We start from the raw sequence: 22,980 nt of genomic DNA on the forward strand, positions 1-22,980 counted from the left end.
AAAAGAAAATAATATTTAAAAATATGAATAAAAGGTAGGAATATATATTAATTCCTATATAAAAACATTTATAAGGAACTGATTGGCAACATTGGTGGTGATGTGAAGTTGGCAATATCTCATGATAATTATGTATAGATTTTTATTATTATTTTTCTTTTTTTGTCTTTTTAAAAGGAACTGGTTATTAGAGATTAAATCCCTAACTTCCAGAGTAATACTTATCATGAGGTGGGTTGGTGAGAGAAAGAAAAAGATGTTCAGTAAATGGTTTTGTTGCTAGGTTAGTTTACTTATCCAAAATGTGACATGAAAATAATTCGGTTATACTCTACAACTCACAAATTATTGATTGAGTTTAGACCCCAAAAATGTCGCAGGGAAACTTTATAAATAGAGTGCACAGCAATTCACAAGTTTAATTTTGTAGATTCATCCTAACTTTACAATTCAAGAGGGAGTATGGATAGTTAAATAATGATCCTAAACAGAAGTAGAAATGTGACAACGAAATACGTCACCAAAAAAAAAAATTGAAAGGTAGATGAAAACGCAACAGGATATTTGCATTCAACTATCACACAGACATGGTCAAATTAGTTTCATGGTACTGGTCCCCCAACTACAGTAAATACAAATGTTCTAGAGACAATGATACATATATTATATCCTACTAAACAAATATATCAGAAAAAGAATTATAATACAACACTTTAATGTCTTAGTAGATTGGAGATTCATCCTACAAAGTCATGCAAAAGTTGCCCTGCAATAAAATCCCTCCCAAACTGTCTATTCTGCAACTGAAAACCACTTGCGACGTTATTATACTTGTGAACTGCAAGAATGTAACGCTGAGCAGCAATCATGTCGAATGGCTCGAACAATCCATCGATTAAAACCATCCAACACAATACCTCTGCAGAGTACAACGACAATTTAAAACCATCGATTAATAGTACATATGAATAATAAGAGAAGGTCAAGTATCAAAGTATGGTCTTACGTAGGAACGATACGATTCCGGTCCCAACAGTGAGGTAAACAAACAACAATGAGAGTACGGTGTGGATCAGTGTTACCAAAGGCATTGATAATTCTGCCAAGGATAAGAGTCATGATAGGTTGTGACATTCCATTAGCAATGGCAGAGATATTACCAATGATCATCAAACTCACATCAACAGCATCTGCAAAAGTGAAGAGTTTGTAGAATGAAACTTTTTGGTTGGTTTTGTTCTCTCTTCCATTATCATCAACCTCAGTATTCAGTGTCATTACTATAAATTTCTGTCATATACCTTCACAACCACAGATCCTGTTTTCACATCAATAAGGATGAATAAATTCAGAGTTGAGTTCAATGTATTTGCCCTTCATGATGTAAGCAGAACCACCCTTAAAACCATACAATGTGCTTCCTTTTGCTCTATCTTAAAGGTAATCTAAAACCAAAATGAAAATGAATAAATTGAAATCCAACCACTTAAATTTCCATAAATGTTGACTAATTCTATTGAATTAAAAACTATCCTTACTAACCGAAAATTCCAGAAATCACATTGTGTCCTCCAGGAGCTTGACCACCGGACAAAACCACGCCAATCTTCAACTTCTGATTAGGCATAACAGTATCAGAACCACTCGGCACCAGCATCGCCGACGGTTACCCGAACAGGTTTGGAAACAATGCAGTAGAAGTTACCAATGGTTGTCAACACCTGATCGCCATAGCTATCAAGATCCATCTTAGTACTGATTTTCATTAGTAATCAGCATATATTACCGAGCAAATTTCGCAATAATATTGAAGACATATCGGTAAGAAATAGACAAATTATGCAGCGACAAACCAAACTTTTTTCTCGCTAGATAACATTGAATTACATGGATCAAACAACTTCATGCTAGTCCCACCACCATGTTTTATATATATTACATCAGACACATTCCTTTGCTACCAGTAGGAGGTGGCCTTGGAACCTGACATGCTTGTGATAGCCATTCATTTTGTAAAGAAATAATTTCCGCACTATTTTTGACATTTAGAGTAGGCCTTCAGTAATTCCTTGCATTGGTTAGAATAAAGTAAATATAGAATAAAGTAAATATTGGAAAGTCTTAGAAGCCACGGGTAATTGAGAATCAAATTCAGTGAATCATATGATAGTCATGGATCTCATGGAGACAAAACAACTTTAATGAATATACATCACCATAAACTCCTTTGAATACATAGCGGCTTTACATAGAAACAAAATACCATATTGAAATTGTGTGCTAGGCTACATATTATATCTCTCAATTATGGTTCGAATACAATAAGATTCAAGAGTAATTAGGGGAGGAATTAGGAGCTAACGACTTGCCCAAAACCTAACAAATAAGTCACAATGGTACCAGAACCCAAAAGCAGCTCCTGCAACATAAATAAAAGGCATATTATCTCACCTATCCACTTACCAATTAGTATCTCTAACAAAACATCCCCAAATTCGTATACATCACTTTTCACATACAAATGACCTGTTTCATTGGCATAAGAAGATTAACTTAGGGTTCCAGTCACCATGCTTTCAAATACATTTAAGAAGGAATTTAGAGGATGTTTGTAGTGACAATACCTGTGGAAATGTACTCCCGGGAAGTATAGCCACATGTTCCTACAATCTGTGCTTGATACATAAGTGCGATCATCAGAAGGAACAGATTTGGCCAATATGGAACTGACATTAGTCGCCCTACGGTGGTGTTAGCTCTATCATGTTACTCAACATTCATCTATAATTTATGGACTGACAAGTAAAGTACAATACCTTCCAGCACTTTAATCAGTAGTTGTAATAGCTGATACATGCTCACCACCTCCAAGAACCACCTACAAAAGAACATATGTAAAGGAATAGAGAAAACCATACAATAACTTGAAAAGTATACCCTGAATAAATGTAAAAAACAAATAAGATTTTCATGCAAAACTGTCAGCAACAACAACGGTCTCGCAAAACATGAACAGAAACAAAATTGAATCATAGTAATGTTGAATGCTAGTAATTAAGAGTGAAAATAATGTGTTATTAAAATTGTCCATTTAATATTATAATATATGAAATAAATAGTCCATACTTTCCTCAAAATCCTGCCTTTGGTATGTTCTACCAGCAAGGGAGAACTCCTTTTCCAGACAGTCTCGTGCTAAAACTCTTGATCTTTCAATTCTTTTTTCTGCACTAAATTTTCACTCTTGATCTTTCAATTCTTTTTTCTGCACTAAATCGTAACCCAAAATCAACAGATTAAAATCACAATAATGGCCCAGATGCAAAAACAACATCAAATCACTCATCATTTCATCAACAAACCGATTCAAATAAAAAATTCTGCAGCAGCAAACATCACAAAAACCAATAGATGAAAAGCCAACAACATGCTTGATAACATATATATCATAAGATACATATCAAACGATATTTTCAATTGAAATGTCACTAATAAACTATTGAAATGCCACAATTCAGATGCATATATAACAATCAATTAGCATCAAAGTATATAACAATGCATTGATATCAAGCATTCAACACTATTCATACTCATAGCAGTCAACATTTTACATTTCAGATGCAGTAAGTACTATTATAACTGAACTGAGGTCAATCAGTATAACTTGTGTGTTATCATTTGATAAACTAAATTTCCTATACGAAAGGAAATAAATTACCACATGATTCAGATGGAGTTTCAACCTCTTTGTTGTCCCTATACCGCGAACTCGTTCTCCACTCTGCATAATACACAAAATTCAAACTGAGACATATCACAGAAAAACCAAAATGAACATGAATCCTCATTCATCACATAAGACTCGGTCTAAACGTGAAACCAAACATACCCAGAATTTTCCTAAATCCTTTAAACGATTAGATGATTCTATATATTTTTAACAACGGGAAGCACCTTACCCGGAAGCACCTTGCTGCACATGATTCTATATATCTTACCCAGAAGCACCTTGCTGCACATGACATCCCCACAAAGCCAGACCAAAACCCCCTACACCAGACAAAAGTAACACATTAGATGATTCTATATATTTTTAACAACGGGAAGAAAAATCAAAACTGGTGAGATCCAAATAATCAGAAAAATCAAAACTTTACGATGGATATGTCGTCGCAGTGACCGTACAACAGATAAAACCCCACAAAAACACAACACTGTATATGTCAAATGAAACAAAGTCCCGTAACCCTAATCCCATAAAAGGGTCGGATTTGGAAAACAGTCCTGTTAATGAGAAATGACAATGGATAAGGTTAAAAATCATCAAGAAAACAGCCGCAGAGCAAAAACAACCAAAACCCTAGTTCATCCCAACACTCATAAAAAAACCTAAACAATTTGTTCATCATTTTCCTTAAAATCAAAACCCTTCAAAATCGTGAAAGAGGAGGAGAGATCAAGAACAAAAACCAGAAATACCTCACCCGTGATTCAGAATCGTTGATGTCCTTAATTTTTTCCATCGGACGAGCCATGCAGAGGTTGAAGATAGAAGATGGAGAGGTTGAAGATGGATGAAGATGGAAGGTGGTTCGGATTTCAAATGGCTCGTGTTTTGGAGAAAGAGGAAAAAGATTGAGGTAGATAGAAAGAGTGTAAGAAAACCTGTTGAAAAGACTATGAGAAAGCCTTTGAGTATGGCAGAGGGTATAATTGTGGAACCCAAGAAATATAGCAATCTAAAAAGATTTTGATTATTATATTTAAAAATTCGAAAAGGGTTTATTTGGGTCTTGCAAACAGAATCGATGGTTTTCAAAAGAAGAGCAACTAAGGTGTCCATGTGGCAGCTTGGGGAAGAAGAGGGGCAGTATGGTCTTTTCCAGAGCAGTTAACTTTCTTATATTGTAGATGAGCAGTTATTCATTTAATTATTAATTATATTGTATAATTTATCTCTAATATAATTATTAATGATATAAAAGTGTATTTGAATTAATATAACTAATTAAATTAAAAAGTATTTTTGATATGATACGCAACATTAAAACGGACCGTGGCCCGCCGGGTCGGCCCCGCACATGTCAAAAAATAGCGGGTTGGGTTTAGATTTTAGGTCTGGCGTCTGTCAAAGTCCGCTTTTCCTCCAAAATTCCCTCTTTTTTAGTTAATTCTAGTAATTCTAATTCTTGATGATTTATTTTATATATTTATTCGTAAATTATGTAATATTTTTTAAATAAAATTAATTAAAAAGTTGCTTTTATAAAAAATTGTTTTAAAACATAAGTGAAAATTTTAATTAAAAGGTAAAAAAACCTATTAATCTATTAAAAAAATGAAAAAATAAATAAATAAAAATAGGCGGGCAAACCCGCCGCCCACCAACCCGCCATCTTGGCGGGGCGGACATGATTTTTATGCCCATTTCATTTGGCGGGCATGCCCGCCCCGCTCGTTTTTTGGCGGGCTTAAGGCGGGGCGGGCGGCCCGTTTTGCCACCCCTAACTACACGTATAGAGTAATTATTAGACTAGAGTAATTATTAGAGTATTCATTTTTTTAGGTTATAAACATCGGTTTAGTCCAGTTCGAGTGTTAGTTCTGGCATCAAGTAGTTCCAGCCCCTCCCGATCGTAGTTGCGGAAAACAAATCGTGGTTCTCCTTACGAAGTTCAGCGTCAATTCACTTTGATACATGATATATCAATGTAAAATTTGTTAGACATAAATAAAATAATACATTAAACTGATGTATTATTTATTAGACAAATTTTCATCATAACGTAAATATGTTTCTTTGGGTTTTCAAGTTCAAAGCTGCAAATTTAATTCAAACATCTCTTTATTTGAAAAATAATAATAACAATGTGGGATGACATACTAATCTCAGTGAGTTCTTGATCTAAAACTTTGAATCACTCACTATCATTCTATCTGATTCAAGGTACAACTTGTATAATACATCAAGGTAACTCACATAGCTTACATAACCCAAACTCGTCTACCAAAGTAATCATTAATCTTCCGTAGAATCCAAAGAGGCGTCAACAACCATATAACCCCTAGATAACCCACCTGGGTCACGACCCCCTACGATTTATCTCATAAGCATAACCTCTAGATCTTACTACCACTTACAAGATATACACCATGTATAATCCTTTACATTTGAGTATAGAACCAGGAGCGTAACCATCCCATATAACTCGTAGGCCATGGCCTATACAGATAATACTCGATTATCAAATGTGGCGTACAGATCATTGACCGTCCAACTATAACTCATGAGACTCCACTCTCGGGGGAGTTATACGTTATGACCAGGATAACTCTCATCCAATCAAGGTTAACTTCTCGACTCACATTCTAAGGTCAACAATTCATTACTCATGAACTTGACTTGATTATAGGATAACATTATATCCAGAAATTGGAATATCGGGAATAAGATCCATATTCCTCTACTGGCTCTATTGAGACAACTCAACATGTCTTACGACTGGATTGTGGGATAACACCATATCCACATTACCGAACCACCAAGATAAGCTCCATATCCTCCCATGAATAATTTAATATTCATGGGAACATCATAATAATCACATATTCCTCTATCGAGGATTGTCTTGATACATCGCATATCATCCAATTAAGTTATTGGGATAAATCGCATATCCTTCAGTAAGTCCTCAAGATGATCGCATACCCTCCAATTGGATAAATGGGACACATCATGTGTTATAAATTATTAACAATAATTAATAATATGATCGTGTTCCAAAATGACAAGAAAAATATGCTAGTGAATTTGAATTTTGAATTCGAAAGTTAGCAATACTTCATGAAGTGTTGCAGAATGAAAACATGCAACTCTTGGTAAATGTTGCAGTAGGCCAAGCATTATAACTTTTGAAAAAAGGGATTGTTTCACCAAGGGTCGCTACCTCGTGTAACAATACTAAAGTGACCTATAAAAACCTCATTCCAGATTCAGAAATTCACAACAACAAATACCGCATATCCTCTAAAATAAATTCCAGACAGTACTCTTTGCTACATTTGAGTTTTCATTCGTCTTGTGCAAACTCGAGAAGGAAGAATTATCCGAGCTATTCATGCATCTAAACTCTAAGACATTCAATAGTGCTTGAAATACTATAAGGAAAGTGTCTCATCCACGATTCAAGCCCGGATCCGTTCAATTTTAAAGCGTTAAATAACATCATGTACATGTGATTATAATCCACTATCGCACTGGACGTCTCCATGCATTCACTTTGACATACTAAATGTCATCTTACGATTGTAACTCTGTTGTCGTTTTCATCCATGTATTATATCTATAATAATACATGTAGGACTCTCGCATCGACTATATTCTAGGTATTTACCTTACTAGTTGTGAGATATTGGATCAAACTCTAATATGGTCGACAGATTGCTTCTTGGTTCGACAATTCGAAAAGTTCATAGCATGTCGTCGAAGTCTATTCTCATGTTGTAGTCGAAGTATGCTAGGATTGTTAGCATATCGAATTGGGACTGTTTGTTATGCCCAATTGTTTAAATTAGCTTGTTCTCTAGGTTAGCTTGTGTAATGAGGCAGTGTGAAAAAGCTCATTAGTTTAGTGTGTTAGTTTTCATATAAATAGCATATTAGTCTCTCATCATTGCATAATGCAAATTCTAATTAGGGTGAGAGATGTTATTTGTTAGTTTGTAATACTTGTAATCTCGTTTCAAAGAGAAAATAAAGAATAGCATTTTATAATCAATTTATTGTGTTCTTCTTGCTTCCTTTTTGGCTACCCTTGTATGTTTCTTGTCGATAAAGAAACTGATTATACTTTGTTATTTCGACATCATTTTCGCAACAAATTGGTGCAGTGAGTGTGGAGAAGATGTCGTCAACAAAGTATGAAATTAAAGAGTTCATCGGAGTGAACGATTTCGGTCTATGGCGCTTGAAGATGAAAGTCCAACTGGTTCTGCAGGGTTGGTTAGAAGCGTTAAAGGGAGCCGCAGCCATGGACGTTGCGTTAACGTAGAAGGAGAAAATGACTAAGGTTCGACAGGTTTTGAAGGAGACAATGACAGCGAGTTTCTGGTCAAAACTCGAAAGTTTACTCATGACTAAATCATTGGTCAATCGCCTCTACCTAAAGCAAGCTCCGTATTCATTCAAGATTAGTGAAGACAAAATCTTGGCTGAAAAGTTGGATATGTTCAACAAGCTGATTCTTGATCTTGAAAATATTGATGTCAAGATCGATGATGAAGATCAAGCGTTATTGTTGTTGTGCGCTTTACCATGTTTTCATGCCCACTTCAAAGAAGTCCTCTTGTATGGAAGAAAATCTCTGATCTTTGAATAAGTTCAATCATCCTTGTGTTATAAGGATTTGAACGAATGAATGGAGCATAAGCCATCTTCGATTGGTGAAGGTCTGTCGATTAAGGCGGGATTCACAAAGAGAGATGGCAAGTTCGACAAGAAGAAAGGTAAGAGTCAACAGAAGTCTTATAGTGGTCATGCACCTGGTATTCGATGTTATCACTGTAAGAAAGAGGGTCATACCAGAAAGGCATGCCCTGAACGTCTGAAAGATCATGGAGGAAAGGATAATGGAAACACAACCATTATTCAAGATGATTTCGACTTATTTGATGTTCTTCTGGTTTCAAATAGCAACTCGAGTAAGGAGCGGATTATGGATTCAGGTTGTATTTGACACATGACTCCAAACAAATACTTGTTCGAGGAACTATGTGATCAAGATGGTGGATCTGTACTGTTGGGAAACAACAAAGCTTGTAGGACTAAAGGTGTTGGATTTGTGAGATTCAAGCTCCATAATGAGTTAATAAGGTTATTGACTGAAATCAGATATGTACCTAATTTGAAGAGAAATTTTATTTCTCTTGGTGAATTCGACAAGAAAGGATATGTTTTCCAAAGAGAGAAAAGTATCCTAAGAGTCATGAAAGGGTCGAAGGAAGTCTTGAGAGGCGTGAAGAAACAAAACTTATATACCCTTGAGGATGAAGTTGTAAGTGGTTATGCAGATGTTGCATCCACGAAACCTTTATCGAAACCTTTATCGAAGACAGAAATCTACTGAATGTAATGAACATGTTATTCATCATAATATTCTTTCATAAGTAAATGAAAATGTTTTCATCTATATGTAAGGACAATCATGCTCAACATATTTAGTTGGTGCAATACTTGTCATTTCTCTAGATTGTCCACTTTTGTGATTTGTGTTCTTTCAACAAAAACTCAAATACAAACAGTAGTAGATCACCATTCACAAAACTTTATATTTACTTCCTAAGATTTTTCATAACTAAAACTTATATTAAAAAGGTTTTTGGCTCAACCATATATTTTAAATCGTTTTAAATGTAGAAGTATGGGATAAATTCATCTCTTAAATAATGAAGAAAACAAAACTTGGGTTTCTATCCTTTTTTTTTAAGTCACCAACAATTGACCAGTCATTGTTCTCTATGTCTGCTAAACTAATTTATAGAATAAACTATCATACATAATAATAAAGCAAAATGAGTTTTTGGGCAATTTTGACAAGTGTCATGCTCATATCAATTCTCATGTTTTACAAACTTTCTAAAAAAGGAAATCTTTTATTTAAATTTTTTTTAATTATTTATATTAAGTTTTTTTATTTTATTTATTAATTAAAGTATATGGAGGGATTCTTGATACACTCAATAATAAAATCCTATTTTACTGCTTCCTATTTATTATATTCCAAATTCCAAATATTCACATATTGGTTACTATATACGTGATCTCTAAACCCTTGAAATTTGATATTTTTATTGAAAATAATTACAACCCTTGCCATTCCTCTACACTCATTAAATAATTTCAAATAACTTATTTAAAATGCACCGTATTTTCTCAAAGGAAGGGGAAACAACATTGGAATGCTATTCATTTCAATTTTTAAAGCAAACAGCTGAAGCACTCATGTGTGGTCTCATTCTATTTCCTTTCTTTCATCTTCCCCATCCTCTACTATAATGAATTCAAACAATTTCCAATTTTTTTATTCTTCCAAGTAATTTTTGATTTCAAGTAGTGGGGTAACTATAAATTGATAATCTGTTTTTCTTTTTACCTATTTTGATTTTCTTTTCTTTTAATTTCTGTTTGATTTTGTATATGTTTTGTGAATGAAGTTCTAGGGTTTTGTTGTTTGTGTGATTCGTTTTTTGTTTGTTTGATTTGGTGTGTTTTTTTCTTCAGTAAGCAGGATTATGATTATGGGGCGTACGGAAGTTTGGTAGGGGAAATTGATTGAAGGGGTTCACGAAAATATCAAAATCCTTCAATCTGTGAAGAATTAAATCTGCGAAGAATAAGGTGAGTTATATGTAGATTTTTACCTTTTTTAACAAAGAAGAGTGCTTACTTAGACACACTTTGATTTTTACAATCACATTACAATATGAATTATTTTTATTTATCGATTACTAATGTAATAACATGGTTTTCTAAATTTTACTAATTTTTATCTGCTTGATATTATTTTGCAATCAGTTGTGGAACACTCTATCTGCAGGACTGATCCTCATTCCCTCAAGTATGGTAACATCGGTGCGGTGATTACAATGATTACAGTGGGTAGCAAGAACGGATTTGATCAAAAAATGGGACAGAGAAAGAGTCGTACCGATATATATTTACTTATCTACTTTAATTTGTTGAATAACTTTTATTAAAATTGACTCAAAGAGAACCAAAACAAGTTAAGATCAAAATTTGGTGATTAGAAGTCGAATTTGGATGCATGTTTTCAGGAGAAGATGATAGTTCTTTGATTTTAGTTCTACATACCTTATGTGTTTCAATCCTGTTTTGATTTTTGTTATCTGAGTTAATTCTGCTTCCGTCAAAATTTCTATGTAAATGCAGAATTCTCAAGCAAAAGGAAATGTCTATGTTGTTGAATCTAATCCTATTCCTCTTCTAACTCCATACAAAATGGACAAATTCAATCTCTCTCATAGGTATTTCTATCTTTATACATAACTTTACAATTATGTTAATTTAACTGTTATTTACATTATTTGTCTTTGGGATTCAGGTTCTCATTCATATGATTTTTGCAAGGTATGTGATCATTTAAAAAAAAACGCGTTCCTTGATGGTACAACGATGAAGAAGATTGAAATCCAAAATATCCATAAGCAATATTTGTTTTAAGATTTTGGTGAAATGCTTGAAAGGGAATCTAAAACTGATAGGCTTGATGGTACTTTTCGGTATGACAAGATTTGATTATTTTAGTTTTTTTTATAATTTTTTTTTATTATATGTGAAGGATAATGGAGATGAATATGTGAAGGGTAATGAAGATGAAGATGGAAGTGAGACATAAAGATTTAAAGGAGATTCTGAATTCAATTAAGGAGATCAAAAAGTTGTTGCTAGAGATCAAGTGGCTGTGATGCTTGAGATTGTGGATTACTTCTTTGTTTACTTCTATTATTTCTTTCATTTTTTATTTTTTTAAAAATAATAGAGACTTTATGTTTTATTTTTTATTTTTAAAAAAATAAAATAGTTTTATGTTTAATGTACACTTATTTTCAATTTTCAATGCATCATGTTCATTGTCTTTGTATGTTTCAAAGCAATGATAATAAAAAACTCGATTAATTCATTCCTTTTTTTTACCTTATTCCTGTTTTACATTTCAATTAACATGTAAAAATGTTTATATAATAATAATGAGTATAAAATAATTTAATTGTGAATAGAAAAAATAAAAATATATTTATTACCAAAATTAGAATGAGATTAATTCAGAAATAATGTGTCACTATACGGTCATTTATGAACCATTAAAGGTTATAAATGAATGACCATTAAAGATTATAAATGAATGTAATTATAAGTGAAATTTATTGGTGTTATTTTATTTTTTAAAATTTTGTTTTGATTTAAAACGGGAAATCTTTTGACTAGATCATTTTGCATCTATAAAAATTGATTCAATCAAAATGATTTTTTAATAAATTTTTAAATAAGAAAAATACATACTTGATGAAAAATCATATATGATATTATGATATGATACAAGAAAAAAATTAAATTAACTTAACTCCTTCTAATAAAAAATCATTTTGCTTCTATAAAATTGATTCAATCAATTTAGTATGATTTTAAATCTAACAAATAATAAAATGATAGTATTCACACTACAAAATGCTACAAATGTTTATTTTTATTAAAAAGGTATGAGATATAAATGGTGAATACACAAATTTCTTATAATAAAAAAAAATACAAATTTATCATTTTTTTCAATTTAAAACATCACCAAAAGATAGTGAATAAATTTTCAAAATTAAATGTCAGGCTCTTCCACAATTTTGTTAAAAAAAAATTATACCTCACTCTATTTAAAAAAAAATGAATCTTAATATGATATTTCTAAAAATCATATTTATAAATGAACAAAACTTAGGTACAATTCTATACGTATGGTTCTTACTATTTTCCAATAAAAATATTCCTAAATTTTGTCCTTTATAAATTATATTTAATTACTTTTAAAATGCATCTTTTATGACTATAAGACAATTTAATTTACAAATTAAAAATTACACCTATTAATATATCTACGATATTTTTGAAAGATTAATAAATAAAATAATTTTATTAAATTTATTGACCTTTTCTTAAATATGTGAAAAAAATTACTTTATAATAAGAAAAAAGAGTACATATTTTAAAATTATAAAATACAAAGACAGATTCTTTCATAGTTTTGTTAAGAATATAATTTATATTATTTTAAATTATTTAATTCATATACTCTTTAATAGATTTTTTTATGTCTCACTTAAAAATAAATAAAAGACACAATTAAATAAAAAATAATCAGTCAAAATAATTGTTATTTACCATGGACGGTTCTTTGTAGTTTTTTTTTTGTTTTTTGGTTTTATTTTAAAAGATTTAACTTTTTTTTGTAGATTTAATTTTGTTTTTGTTTTTTTATTTATTTTAATTTGTTTTTTATTTAGTTATAGATATTCATTAATTAAATATTAATCAGTCAAAATATTTTTTTTTTGCCATGAACGGTTCTTTGTTTCTTTTTTAGGTTAAGTTTGTTTTTTAGTTATTTTTAAATAAAATAAAAATTAAATATTTTTTTAAATTATTTGTTGTTTTTATTAAATAAAATTTTTAAAAAATTTAGTTAAAGAAATTTTAATTTTTTTTTAAAGAATGGGGTGCTTCTTTCCCCTTTTGTAGGATAGTTTCTATTTTATTTAATTGTTATTCATTTAATTTAATTTTATTAATAAATTTTAATTATTGATAAATAAATGAATCATAATAGTTTTGAATTTGGTCTTTTACTTTCTTTTAAAAAAATAATAATCAAACTTTTTAGAACCTGAGTGCCCCTTTCCTCTTTTGGTCTTTTGATTAATAAATAAGAAATGTCCAAATTATTTTATGATTTAAAAAAAAAATTAGTTAAATAAACTTTTTATATATACTATCAATAACAATAATATTTTATCTTCTTTGAATGCATGGAATTTCGCAAGATTTGGTTTGCCATTCTCCAATGGTTACATATAGATTGTGAGCCTAAACAATGGGATGAAGAAGTTATTTGGCTTATGTACAAGACCAAAGGCAAAGGCTGGAGGGCATCTCTTCTCAAATTAGCTTCTGCCGAAGTAATCTATGGTGTTTGGGCTCATCGTAACAAGAAGATTTTTGGATCTCCTAATGATACTTCTCAAACTATTAAGACAATTATTGACAGAATAGTTTATATGGGTTGGAATTGTAAAGGCCTTAAACCTCAGATTGCTAACCTTATGATTGGTTAGTTAGGTTTATTTTTTGTCCGGTTTGCTGTTGGATCCTTGTGATCGCTTTGTATTCACTGTTTTTAGTAAATAAAAGTCAATTATTTCCAAAAAAATAATATTTTATCTATACAATGATGATCTTACTATAAATAAAATTTGTAAATTATAAATATTTTTTTTACTTAAAAAATATTTAACCCGTGCCTCGCACGGGTCTAAGTACTAGTAAGAGTTAAATTAGAAAATGCCAGTGTATGAAACATATCAAAATTAATTGTTGAAGAAAATTAGAGATGTCTTAAGCCTGTCTGAATCATAATAATAATGTCTTTGCAACGGATTAAAAATCAGTAGGTATTCTTGTATGTGCATATTTACTTTCATGTTGGCAGAGCTTCTTAATGTGGGACATACATGTAATTACATTCTCAAAGACCTCTAGACACTATCATGTGGTCTCTTGAGAACTATAGTTTCCAACTAAGAACTAAGTCAAGAACAATAAATATTCACAATTCATAAATAGTTTTTTAGTTTATGGATGATATTTCTCAAAATTCTTCACTTAAGATATCAACATTATGTGATCAAATGTGAAGATAACATGTGCCATGTTTGATGCATGTCTGAAAAGAAATGAGTAGGCATCATACAAGCATTGAGTTATGAGCCTTTCATTAAGAAGGAGTGGTTGGCACTCTATCGAACTAGTCGATCTTTGACAAAGGCGTCTAAGACAACACCATGTGATCTCTCATCTCATGGCCCCCATCATTAACTAAATAATTTCTCTAGCAAAGGTATTTCAAGAAACTCTTGGAAACTATAAATATAGTGTCCTCCTCAAAACCATCACAAATCACTCAAGCAATCAAACACAGATACATTTTTCTTACATCTGAGAAATTCAGTTTTTTCTTCAAAACATTTGATATGGGTTTTCGTTTACCTGCAGCTATTAGACGGTCATCACCTAGCAGTATCCAAACATCCTCAAAAGCATTGAATGTGCCAAAGGGGTATCTTGCAGTGTACATCGGAGAGGAAAGGAAGCGGTTTGTTATCCCCGTGTCATATTTGAACCAAACTTCATTTCAAAACTTACTGAGTCAAGCAGAGGAGGAGTTTGGATATGATCATCCAATGGGCGGCCTCACAATTTCTTGCACGGAAGATGTTTTCTTGCATATTACTTCTCGCTTCAATGTGCAATAGATCCTACAATGAAGGATACTGACATAGATTAGCAGACATTTTGTACAATAGTCATAATTTTTTACTTGTAAAGGTTTTTTTCCCTTTCCTACCTTTGGAATGGGTTAGAATGTCCATCTGAACGAAAAGTTCAGAAAGAGATTATTTGTTACTAGTTTTCTAATCATAATGACACAATATATTCAACAACTCAACTCAATGGTCTCCAATATGCTTTGCGTATAAATTATAAATTACAAACTGGTGATTCTTTGCAAATTTCTCAGACAGACTTAAGCTTACAAATTTCTTAGATGACTTAAGCTTCTATCAGCTGCTTCTTCATCTAGGCAGAGCAATTAAGCTGTGATAAATTTTAAAAAAAAAAAAAGCTCCTTCAACTATTCCAACTTCTGTGAGATTCAATCATCAACTTACATGAACCCGGCCTTTTAAACCCTAAACTCTACAGAATATATTACCGTTTGTACTCATTATTTTGGTCAATTTCTCTTTAACTTTTGCAACAAGGATGCTGCAAAAGAACTGTATAATCACTCTAGGGAAGTTTTTTCTTTTTTTTTTTACTTTTAGCAAGCAACATAATTCATTTTTGCACTGAAGCATGATAATTCAAGTGACCACTTTTTTCTTCTACTTTTTTGTAAAGAGACTGACTAGACAAAAAAAAATTGCAGACTATATGTTTCAGGGGCTGAATTGCATGACTAAACAAAGAATGTATTAATATTATAGATGCACAATTAATTAGATTCTAAAACAGAAGCTAATCCCATCAAATAATAGAATTCAGATTTACCACTTCTTAACCCAATTTTGGAAAGTCTCCCACTGCCAGTTCTCTGGGTTCAGCTATAATCTACAAATAGAATAGATGTAAAAGAGTTTAAATATTCAAATATCCATTCAGAAAATGCCAGGGTATGTAACCATCGGAGTTAATTGTTCAAGTAAATTTTAGACATTTTAAGCCTCTTTAAAAGATAATAATAATAATAATGTCATTGCAATGGTTTCAAAATGAGTAGGTTTTCTAACCTGTGCATATCACTTTCATTTTCAAAGTTGAAACAGCTTTGTAATGTGGGACGTAACTTTAACTCACTGCAAACTCTTAAGAAAGACCTCTAGACAGTTTCATGTGATCTCTTTTTACTGTTAGTGTATGACCGATAATTTTCTCATAATTCTTCAGGTCATATATCAACATTAAGCTTTGTTGTCAATAAGAAGAGAACATGTGCCATGTCTGATGCATGTCCGAAAATAAATGAGTAGGTATAGTCCAAGCAGTTGGTTTAAAATTAGCCTTTCATTCAGAAGGTGGGGTTTGCACTCTTATTGGGCTTATTGATCATTGACAGAGGCATCTAAGACAACACCATGTGATCTCTCATCTCATGTCCCCCATCATTCAAAAATCATTTCTCTAGCAAAAGGGATTTCAAGAAAATCTTGGAAACTATAAATACAGTGCCCTCCTTCACTACCATCACAAACCACTCAAGCAAATAAACTCAGATACATTTTTCTTCCATCAAGAAATTCAGCTTTTTCTTCAAACATTTGAAATGGGTTTCCTTTTACCTGCTGCTATTAGACGGTCTTCACATCGCAGTATCAAAACATCATCAAAAGTATCAAATGTGCCCAAGGGCTATGTTGCGGTGTACGTCGGAGAGGAAATGAAGCGGTTTGTCGTCCCCATTTCATACTTGAACCAACCTTTATTTCAAAACTTGTTGAATCAAGCAGAGGAAGAATTCGGATATGATCATCCAATGGGTGGCCTCACAATTCCTTGCAGAGAAGATGTTTTCTTGGATATTACTTCTCAGTTCAATAGCCTATAAATCTTACACTAAAGGAGGCTGGCATAGATTAGCATAGAAATTTTGTACAATAGTCATCATCTAGATTTGTATAGATATTTTTCCTATTCCTATCCTTGGAACTGGTTAGAATTGTCCGTCTGAATGACAAATTCAGGAAGAGATTATTTGTTATGACTTATTCCTAATCATAATGACACAATATATTCAACAACTCTATATTCGTCTATTTTTAAGCTATAAATATAAATATAGTTTTCCTTGGTTTATTATAATGATGACATAAGGGTACTACACGCTGTAACCAAAATCTAGCTCGAATGTTTTTGCAAATTTCTCTAACCTAATAAAACAGACACACGAAATCGTTGATAAGCTATCTTGTATCTAAGCTCACGAGTCACATGTTTACATGTCTTGAGTTTTCTTCATCTAGGCAGAGCAATATTTATGGTCTAACATATAAGAAAGCTCCTCGAACTATCGTCATTTTGTATAGCACGTGATAGAACATTGGAAGCAGGTCAGTAGAAGTGAAATGAAAATGAAAAAAGAAACATACCAATAATTTTGTATGTTGCATTTTTCCTTTGATGTTTAACGAAGGTGGTAGAGACGGAAATCGCAAGGACCTTCATGTGTACTCAATCAGCAGATGCACTCAGTTAGAGGCAACCCTTTACTTTAAGCTCCTAGCATCCTCCACCATTCATAAAAGTGTATATTATTATGTATTTTTCTAATCAAAAGATTATCATGAAGACATGAACTGCTTGCATTGGAGTATTCACTTAAATTAAAAATATACTTTTAGTGAAGAGACTAACTAGACAATAAAAGTTTCAGCTCACATGTTTCGGGGGCTGAACTGCATGACTAAACAGAGTCTGCTGCATGACTAAATAGAGTCTGCACATAGCATGTATTAATATCATAGACACACAATTAGTTAGATTTTAAAACAGAAGCCAATCCCATCAAATTATGAAAAGTCTCCCACTAACAGCCATAATCTACAAAAAGAATAGTAGTAAAACATGAATTTCAAGTATCAAATAATCTCATCTCATTTAGAAATTTGAAAGTTCCTAAAGGCTAGAAACTCGTCCAGTCTATGCAATGATCTCTTGATTAGCCTGCTGTTTCCTTGTATATCTTATCGGTTTTAAACGGAGAACTTGACATGGTCTGATACTTGAAAGCAGCAGTAACCTAGTTTGGCACTTATTCATGGCTCCTGATACTTGAGTAGGAAAAAACGTCGTGCCTTATCCTACAAGCTAATTATTCCTAAGAGAATTTCATGAATTAAGAAGGTTCTACTGGCTAATTATTCTTATATGCAGAAAACAAATCATTGGACAGCGGAGTTGCTGCTAGACATATTCAGAAGACTGCAGATATATAGGACTGTTGACTTGAAATTGAATATTCAGAATAGCATATTTTTGTTACTGGTAGTTGTGGGTCCAAACTCCAAACATATACTTATCTCTTTTTGGAACTGTTGTTCAATTGCTATGTACCTTCTGGTCAGCAGCATGACTAATGACCAAGCCCTCTATATGTGTTCAATGTAGCCTCCCTAATATTGAAGATTTGTAGCCAACTAACCATTATAATACACGCTAACAAGAGAATTATTGGTGGGTAGCTATATACGGGTATTGAAGCGCATTATCGATATGAAGAGAACATGTGACATGTCTACAAAAGTATGAGTAGCAAATTGACTTCCAAGTGGTTAATCCTTTTATTGAGAAAGTGATGGAGAGACATTAAAAGACAATAGCATGTGGATCTCTCATCTCATGGACACCATTCTTTAACAATAATTAATTTCACAGAGAAGAGGATTTCAAGAAACTCTCGAATGAAGACTATAAAAATACACAACTTTCCTTCACATCCATCACATTCACAAATCACTTACTTACTCAAGCATCAAAAGATAGATACCTTTTTTTTCCCATAAATTTTGAGAGCTTTAGATTGTTTGTTGTTCAAAACATTTGAAATGGGTTTCCGTTTACCTGCAGCTATAAGACGGGCATCATTTAGCAATAGCCAAACATCATCATTAAAAGAAGAATTCAGATATGATCATCGAATGGGCGGTGTCACAATTCCTTGCACGGAACATGTGTTTCTTGCATATTACTTGTAGCTTGAATGGTCTATAAATGTGCAACTGCAAGAGAGTAACATAGATTAGTATTGAGATTTTGTAGAATATAGGCATCTTGTAAATATTTTCCTTTTTCCCTTTGATTGGGAAAATGGGTGAAATTTGCGTATATGAATGAGATACAAACACAATTTGGCAATCTATTATTTGATGTTTTCTCTAACACAGAATTCAATTGAAAGCTATGATGTTATGTATATAATGAATTTGATGTTTTCTCTAACACAGAATTCAATTGAAAGCTATGATGTTATCCATATGGTGAACCATTTGAGTGAAATGAAAGTATACATAACAATGAAAGTAAAATAACCAAATCAGAAAAAGAATTTAAGTATACATGCTAATCTTCTCTGTATCGTTCCAATTTTATCGGATGTCCCCGAAGGGACAAACTGGTGTCACTTGACTGTGTTATATAAATGCTTCAATATAAACTTATGTAAGCGATGTGGGACTAAAAGCAGGTAACCTAAGTAACATAATGCAAATACTAACTTCTCAACATTCACCTCACATCAACCATATCATACAAGATGCATCTCCCTCTCCCTCTAAGTGAGTTGAGTTTCAGATTAAATAAACCAAACAAGATTCTCCCTCAAACTCTACAAGCATAGTTGACACCTTATATTAATTCTATTTGTTTATTTTTTTTAATTGTTAATTCAATTTGCAATATTTTTCTATGCAGTTTATTTATTTTTTTTTTGTCACAAAGTCTATTCAGTTACTTTTATTTTACTTTATAACAAACAACTCTAAACTAGTATATGAATCATTTTAATATTGTTTTTTATGGGGTTTCAACTAAACCCCTTTAGTTACAAGATTAGTAGCTAGTGTAAATCCAAAATATGTTTGGAGTCAAAAAATTAATTTAGGTCCTGAGATAGTTCAACAACTAACATTGTTGATTAGGATAGTTTATAGGAATATCTCCTCTACAATATTGAAGGTAATCAATAAATTTAGTATTGAGGAAGTAATCCGAATATGTTACAGAAAAGTATGAAGTATAAAAAAGATAATTCAAAGTATACAATAAATTTTCTCTAAGGATGTCATTACAATTAACTCCAAGGATATCAAGTAGTAGCACATTACATATAAAATATCATTAGAATTAACTCTAATGATAGAAAGAAATAAACCTTATCTAAGTAATGTAATTTGATTTGATGACCAAGACAACTTCTTTTTAAATGTTTTAGATCAAAATCAAATAGAAGAACACAAGAGAAAACCTCGAGGCACGTTGCAAGGTAAGTTGGAGGATTTCAAATTAAGGGATTTAAGCTTGGATGCTCCTTTCATTTTCTATTCATCTTGTAAAGCTACATCAATTATAGTTAGCTACTTTTTTTCCTTGTGTCTCAGATTAAATTAGTCGTTATGATTTCTTGTAAATACTCTTGGTGTTGTGAAAATGATGTCAAAAACAAAGTATAATAGGGAACACAAGGGAAAGCAAGAAGAACAACAAAAAATTGGTTATAACTGTTATTCTTTACTTTCTCTTTCAATCAAGACTACAAGTGTTATATGAATAACAAATAACTCTCTCACCCTAAATTAGGATGTGCAGTATGCAATGATGAGAGACTAATATGTTATTTATAATAAACCTAACATACTAAACTAATGGGCTTTTCACAAATACTCATTACAAGCTAACATACTAATTAAACTAGCTTTCGTCATGCAGCTTTATCAACTGCATACAGTGGAAAAACTTGCAACTCGACAATGTCTTGGTGATCATATCAGCATTATTGTGATATGTCGAAACCTTCAGCACTTGGACTTCTCCACGCTCGATTACTCCTCTGACGAAATGCAACCTCACATCGATATGCTTGGTTCGCTCATGATATGTTGAGTTCTTCGACAGGTGTATAACACTTTGACTATCACATTTAACAGTGATACATCGACCTTGAAGTTTCAGCTCCTAAGCAAAACCTTCAAGCCACAATGCTTCTTTCACAGCTTCAGTGAGGGCAATATATTCCACTTCAATGGTTGATAAAGCAACAACCTTCTGAAGTGTTGCTTTCCAACTAATTGTTGTGCCAAACATAGTGAAAACATATTCAGAAATAGATTTTCTGGAATTCATACAACTTGCATAGTCAGAGTCGATATATCCTTCGATTACTACTTTACTATCTACACCCAAGGCTCCACCATAAATTAGGACTCTATTTCGAGACCCATTTATGTACCTTAGAATCCACTTTAATGCTTGCCAGTGAGCCTTTTTCAGGATTCGCCATGTACCTGCTTACAAGACTTACGGCGTATGCTATGTCAGTTCTAGTACAAACCATAACATACATCAAAGAACCTACTATATTAGCATATGAGATAAGCATAACTTCAACTGCTTTCTATCTCTTCGAATATCAGTCCCAAGAATCCTGGATGCACCTCCCAGATCCTTCATATCGAACTTCTTATTGAGTTCAGCCTTCACCCTCATTACATCTTCAACATTGTTGCTTGCTATGAAAATATCATCCACATAAAGCAACAAAATAACAAATGAATTACCAAGTAGAAATCAAAAGTAAACGCAGTGGTCGAACTGGCTTCTAACGAAACTTATGTGTGCCATGAACTTGTCGAATCTTATATTCCAATGTCTAGGAGATTGTTTTCAGTCCTTATAAAGATGTTTTTAGCTTGCACACATAATCTGCCTTCCCCTTTTCGACATATCATGCAGGTTACCTCATCAGGATCGTTTCATTTAGATCACCATATAAGAATGCAGTCTTCACATCCGTTTGTTCCTGTTCAAGATCAAATTGTGCCACCATGGAAAGCAACATTCGAATGGACCTATGCTTCACAATAGGAGAAAACACATCATTGAAGTTGAAACCTTCTTTCTGAGTGAAACCCCTTGCGACCAATCTTGCCTTGTATCTCTTTGATGTCACTCCTTCGATTCCTTCTATAACGACCGTTTTTCTTTTAATTATTTATGTTATTGTGTGTTGTGTGAATTATTTGATAATTATGTGTTAATTATGTGATTAATTGGTTTGTAATATTTTATTGGGAATTTTTAGTAAATAACATGATTTAGTGAGACTATTAGTAATTGGGCCTAAGTTAGAATTAGTAATTAAGAGGTGCTAATTAGATCTCATTAGCATTATGAGAAGTTAGTAAGGGTTTAACAAAACAAGGAAATTAGGGAGAATAGAAATTAGAATTCATTTGGTGAAAGAAAAGAAATAAGAGAGAAGAGAAAAGGAGAAAGTTAGGTCAACCCCAAGATTGAAGATTAGAGTTGTCTTCAATCCAAACCCAAGTTAAGGGTGGGATTCCTTCAATATAAGAGTTTGTATGTGTCATACCCCAAAATTTGTCCATCATACTTTACACTCAAACTCACTTGAAAATCCAAGGCTCACTCTCCTAATCAAAGACTTCCTGAACTAGGGTTTTGCATTCCTTCAAGAAAATTGATAAATAAAAGTCTCTAATAGGTTTCATATGACTTATTATGTCTCAAACAATCCCTATAACAAATTCAAGCTTCAATTCCAAAGATTGCACAGTCAATTGCTCAGATAGTCAACAGTCGACTAGTTTGACCTAAAAGTCAATTGTGGTCAAAGTGTTGTCAAAATTCCTGATTTTTGGTCAACATCCTTGTTTTGAAGTATCATTCATCATTTGATCAAGGATTGATCATGATTCATCAAGAAAAGTTCAGAAATCAACAAAATCCAAAGTTTCTAAATTAGGGTTTTTTTGACCTAAAGTCAACTGAACTTTGACCAGCCATAACTTTCACATGGAACATAAGAAATTTTCTATCCAAAGCTTATTTTGAAGGAAATTGAA

The 22,980-nt window shown here is 32.3% G+C and overlaps 1 protein-coding gene, 2 long non-coding RNA genes and 1 pseudogene across 6 annotated transcripts; 1 reads left to right on the plus strand and 3 right to left on the minus strand.

Moving 5' to 3' along the window:
- Positions 1–545: 545 nt before the first annotated feature.
- On the minus strand, positions 546–3,320 carry LOC131607772 (uncharacterized). Of its 4 annotated transcripts, XR_009285409.1 has the most exons (7): positions 3,127–3,320; positions 2,817–2,878; positions 2,625–2,726; positions 1,543–2,526; positions 1,302–1,445; positions 1,007–1,190; positions 546–919 (listed from the first exon to the last, which is right to left on the minus strand). It is a non-coding gene; the product is annotated as an uncharacterized LOC131607772 (long non-coding RNA). The 4 variants fall into 4 exon arrangements; XR_009285407.1 differs by having other exon boundaries at positions 1,007–1,445; XR_009285410.1 differs by having other exon boundaries at positions 1,007–1,445; positions 1,543–2,419; positions 2,625–2,741.
- Positions 3,321–14,292: 10,972 nt separating this feature from the next.
- Positions 14,293–19,410, minus strand: LOC131603145 (uncharacterized). The gene is made up of 3 exons (XR_009284247.1): positions 17,491–19,410; positions 15,896–15,955; positions 14,293–15,099 (listed from the first exon to the last, which is right to left on the minus strand). It is a non-coding gene; the product is annotated as an uncharacterized LOC131603145 (long non-coding RNA).
- On the plus strand, positions 16,583–17,138 carry LOC131603144 (auxin-induced protein 15A-like). The gene has a single exon (XM_058875412.1). The coding sequence runs from the start codon at positions 16,668–16,670 to the stop codon at positions 16,947–16,949; it is 282 nt and encodes a 93-aa protein (XP_058731395.1). The 5' UTR covers positions 16,583–16,667; the 3' UTR covers positions 16,950–17,138.
- A 45-nt stretch (positions 19,411–19,455) lies between the features above and the next one.
- On the minus strand, positions 19,456–19,508 carry LOC131608309 (U6 spliceosomal RNA; annotated as a pseudogene).
- Positions 19,509–22,980: the final 3,472 nt, after the last annotated feature.

The sequence above is a fragment of the Vicia villosa genome, linkage group LG5 (assembly GCF_029867415.1).
Source record: "Vicia villosa cultivar HV-30 ecotype Madison, WI linkage group LG5, Vvil1.0, whole genome shotgun sequence".
NCBI lineage: Eukaryota > Viridiplantae > Streptophyta > Magnoliopsida > Fabales > Fabaceae > Vicia > Vicia villosa.